This window comes from Perca fluviatilis, chromosome 22, assembly GCF_010015445.1.
Source record: "Perca fluviatilis chromosome 22, GENO_Pfluv_1.0, whole genome shotgun sequence".
Lineage (NCBI taxonomy): Eukaryota > Metazoa > Chordata > Actinopteri > Perciformes > Percidae > Perca > Perca fluviatilis.
Genome location: NC_053133.1, coordinates 16,366,358 through 16,368,245, shown reverse-complemented (window position 1 = coordinate 16,368,245; position 1,888 = coordinate 16,366,358). Strand labels below are relative to the sequence as shown.

Sequence of the window (1,888 nt, the reverse complement as noted above, 5' to 3'; positions counted from 1 at the left end):
TTGTTACAGGCAGCATATTTGGTCACAGAACGTAATGTAATGTATAATGTATAATTCAAGACCTGGGAGGCCGTGCCAGTATACTCTGGAGGACGGAACAGCATGGACTGAATCCTGCCCAGAGGCAAGTCAGACTGCCGGTGCACCAGGCACAGCTAAAACTAGACATTCAAAAGTGATAAATCATCAAAGTGGCAAGCTGCTGAAGCTTGACTTTGGAGAGGACACTCTTTTTCTTTGGTTTGTATTGAAGTCAGGGATGTGGGATTAGTTTAATTTGAGTTGCTCTTTCAGGGCATCTGCACCAGTGATGGCCATTGTAGCCTGCAGAAACAGACTGAACATTTTAAGAAGGGTAGCCTGCAACAGCTAAATCACTGTACAATAGGTTAAGGCATGTTCAAATATCAGAGAGCAATCCCATCCCAAGGTTCTTGTTTAAGTAACATGTTGGTGTCAGTGTATCAAACTATTCAGTGGCATGGGGGACACAAAAGGTTAATAGATCACAAAAAAAAAACATAATTCAGTCATAAATGTTTCATGATGAATTAATTTTGTGCCAAGTTAAGTGAATGATACGACCGGGGACTTTGTGTACAAGTGTCTACTACTCCTAGTTGCTGCCTCTTATGTACAAGAATAGATTCAGGTAAAAGAGGTAAAGAAAGGACCATTTGGCATAAGGAGAACTTTTAAAGATTATTTTTTTGGGGCATTTTTGACAGGACAGATGAAAACATGAAAGGGGGGAGAGAGCGGGAATGTCATGCAGCAAACGGCCACAAGTCAGAGTTGAACCTAGGCCCTCTGCATCAAGGAGTAAACCTCTATATGGGCGCCTGCTCTACCAACTGAGCTATCTGGGTACCCACAAGGAGAACTTCTGGTTACTTTTCATTTTAATGGAGTTCTTTTACACTATAGTACTACACTACATGTATTTAGGTTAAGAATCGGAATACATCTGTCACTACTGTATATATGGTTGTAAAAACGTTTGGACTCCATATACAATATCCTGGACTATACTGTTCTGGTTCAGTTCTTGGTGTTGCATTTTGTAGTTCAGAGAATTGGACTACAGCTGTTCACTCAGAGGCTGGAAACAATACATGCACAATTGTAGGAAATGGCCAATTAGAACTAGTAAATACAAGCAAAAAAAACATATTTACAAGTTATCTTTATTTGTTTTAACAGAATTGTATAATTACAAGCACAGCTAAGGATCATATTCATTAAACTGAAAAACTAAAAAAAACTCCATTTACATCTTTAAATTCTTTCAGATGTCACACATATTCAGTCGTTTATTTTAAATTTACATATGTAGAATCATGTGGCTGGTTATCCAGCAGCCACCGAGCTGACAACTTCAGTCTGAACTTTCTGCTAATACCCTGGTGAAGTGCAGAACTGCAGGCTGAGCAGTGACGTTCTGGATGCTGTAAGCATGCCCTGTGTGAACAGAGCAGTAACATCAGCAAAACAAACAAAAAGACTCTTAAATCGTCATAGGTATACATCTCTAATGTAGCTGTAAATTACAGCTCAAAGGTTTAGAGGATACCTGGACACGACAATGACAGAAGAAGCAATCAACTAAAACACAATTAAACATTTTAATTTCTCCTTAATATATTTAATAATATTCTTACCACATGGCACCATAAAGGATGGTCCGGGATAGAAGCGCGATTCCTCGCCATTGATGGTTACACTCACAGAGCTTGATAATAAGTTAAAAACCTTTAAAAAAAAAAAGAATTTAACAATTAAAAGAAAGCATTAATAACGAAACACTTTTAAGATATCTGGTGTACAAGAGGACAGAGAGGGAGACGATAAGATGACATAAAACACAGGAGTAGAACACCATGACAAG

At 38.3% G+C, this 1,888-nt stretch overlaps 1 protein-coding gene across 2 annotated transcripts in view; it reads right to left on the bottom strand.

Annotated features, from left to right (window-relative positions):
- Positions 1-1,168: 1,168 nt before the first annotated feature.
- The window catches only part of si:ch211-161h7.4, an 11,382-nt gene continuing 10,662 nt past the window's right edge, over positions 1,169-1,888 (bottom strand). For both annotated transcript variants that reach the window (XM_039789822.1, XM_039789823.1), the window contains 2 exons: positions 1,662-1,752; positions 1,169-1,461 (listed from right to left, as the gene is read on the bottom strand). In XM_039789822.1, coding sequence (XP_039645756.1) covers positions 1,379-1,461; positions 1,662-1,752 — 174 coding nt within the window. In that variant the 3' untranslated portion in view covers positions 1,169-1,378. The remainder of the gene's footprint in view (positions 1,462-1,661; positions 1,753-1,888) is intronic.